The sequence below is a fragment of the Echinops telfairi genome, unplaced genomic scaffold, assembly GCF_000313985.2.
Source record: "Echinops telfairi isolate 266 unplaced genomic scaffold, ASM31398v2 ScPeMD7_2565;HRSCAF=3150, whole genome shotgun sequence".
NCBI classification, from domain to species: domain Eukaryota; kingdom Metazoa; phylum Chordata; class Mammalia; order Afrosoricida; family Tenrecidae; genus Echinops; species Echinops telfairi.
The window spans coordinates 7,135,336-7,137,349 of record NW_022106463.1 but is presented as its reverse complement, the minus strand read 5'-3'; the positions used below and the strand labels follow the sequence as shown (position 1 = coordinate 7,137,349).

The 2,014-nt window shown below is 54.1% G+C and overlaps 1 protein-coding gene across 1 annotated transcript in view; it reads right to left on the bottom strand.

Moving 5' to 3' along the window:
* Nucleotides 1–2,014, bottom strand: part of FLT1 (fms related receptor tyrosine kinase 1) — a 181,090-nt gene that overhangs the window by 155,215 nt on the left and 23,861 nt on the right. Inside the window, exons 4-5 of the mRNA XM_045293991.1 lie at nucleotides 1,389–1,508; nucleotides 320–543 (exon numbers count right to left, since the gene is read on the bottom strand). Of these exons, the coding sequence (XP_045149926.1) occupies nucleotides 320–543; nucleotides 1,389–1,508 (344 nt within the window). The remainder of the gene's footprint in view (nucleotides 1–319; nucleotides 544–1,388; nucleotides 1,509–2,014) is intronic.

Genomic DNA, 2,014 nt, shown 5'->3' with positions numbered 1-2,014 from the left:
CACCTCAGGAGAGATCCTGTTTGGGGTCCGTTTCTTTCACATTCATCTTCCCAGTGGCCAGAGAGAAAACCAATTCCAATTCCAATTCACAGGGACACCCCACCCCCACCCCCCAGGTCAGATTAGATCCACTCGCAGGGCTTCCAAGGCTGTCAGTCCCTATGGATGCACACAGCCTCATCTTTCTCGCATCGAGCAGCTAGTGGGCTTGAACCGCCGGTACAGGGGAACGGCAGCCCAGCCCTTAACCCACACTGCACCAGCTGGGCTCCTTCGGGGTGCAATCGCAAACAGAACTGAGAAAAAAGGGGCGTCTTACCACTAATAAATATATAGATAGAGGACTCTGCTCGTGTCTTGGAGCTGGGCTTGGATAAATATCTGCAGCTGTAGGCGCCCGTGTGGTTGGCCTGAGCCGCCGTCAGGGTCAGCGTGCTGCAGTACTGATGGCTGTTCCTCCCGCAGAGGGACTCGGTGATGCTCAGCCGTTTGCGCTCCTTCCTCACTGTGTCCGGCAGGAACCACTCGTGGGCTGCCTCCCCCCTTCGGCCACCGAGAAGAGAAAATAAAGCACTGTTAAGGGACTTATGTCCCTAAGCATCCCTTCCATTCTGGGTGTGACCCTCAGAGCCCCAGGCACAACTGAACTCCACCCTGCCCAGTCTCCTTGGTCTAAGACAGACGGGCCATCATCACCCACGGGGCTTTCTTCCTCGTGTCTGGCTCGGTCTGGAAGCTCCGTGGAAGGCGTCTGCATTCTGGCAACACACAAGCCGCCACAGGCAGCCAGGGGCAGGGGGGTGGCTGTGCATGATGCGCACTGGCCCGGAATTAAAACTGGGTCTCCAGTCTGGAATGGAGAACTCTACCCCTGCCCCACCCCTGTCTCCATTTATCTTGTGGTGGTTAGGTGCCCTAGCGACCCGATGTCCATCAGAATGAAACACTGCCTGGTCCTGAGCCGTCCTCACGTTTGTCTTTTTGCTGGACCCATTCTGTTAGGACGTGCTATGCCGGGAGCCTCTCCCGGGTGTGGTCTTCTTCATTTCGGAAAAGTCACACCTTTGGGAAAGCTGCTCAGCCAGACTCAGAATGGAGATGCAAAAGAGTTAGGGGTGAGTCGGGGCGCGGTCCTGTCCTGCACACCCCCCTGAGAGAACTCATCACCCCTGAAATGTGATCTGAAGCTGGAGCCGACCCCAGTTTGCATGGCTGCTACCTGTCTGCTGCATCTTGGGAAAGGCCCCCAGTTGTCCCCATGCCCGCGCTGTCTCATCACCCCTGAAATGTGATCTGAAGCTGGAGCCAACCCCAGTTTGCATGGCTGCTACCTGTCTGCTGCATCTTGGGAAAGGCCCCCAGTTGTCCCCATGCCCGCGCTGTCTCACCTGCACTTGAGCTCCAGCGTCCAGCCCGCCTGCATGATGTGCTGGGTGCCTTTCAGACTCAGCTCGGGCCCCCTCAGCTTTCTACCTGAGCTGGACCCTGTAAAACAGAGGTACAGAATACTTGATGGACAGTCAGTCACCGCTTATCTTTAGTAGTATGATTTCTCGGTGATACCTTTTCATAAAGGTGAGTGTTGATCTTTAGCTTACTCAGAGATACAAAAGACACAGTTTTAAGGTTTTGCAAAAAATGTCTCGGTTTCATTTGTGAGGTTTTTCTCCCACAAAATCTGACCCACAAAGATCTCGATAGCCCTTTACACCAAGAGACTGAGAGCCAAACCCAAAGCAAGCCCTAGATTGGGTTTCTGGGGCTGTAAATCTTTGCAGCCTCATCTTCTCCCAAGAAGTGGCTGGTGGATTAGAACTGCCGACCTTGCGCTTAGCAGCCTAATGCTTATCCCGACAGCACTGCCAGGGCTCCTTAGCGACCAAGATAATATCCCAAACCCCAGTCACTTAGAATGTGAATCGATTCACACGTGGTTCAAATTGCAATCTTATTTAGACTGAACTAAACCAAACTCCCTGCCAGCCGGTCAATGCTGGCTCATAGTGGCCCTGAG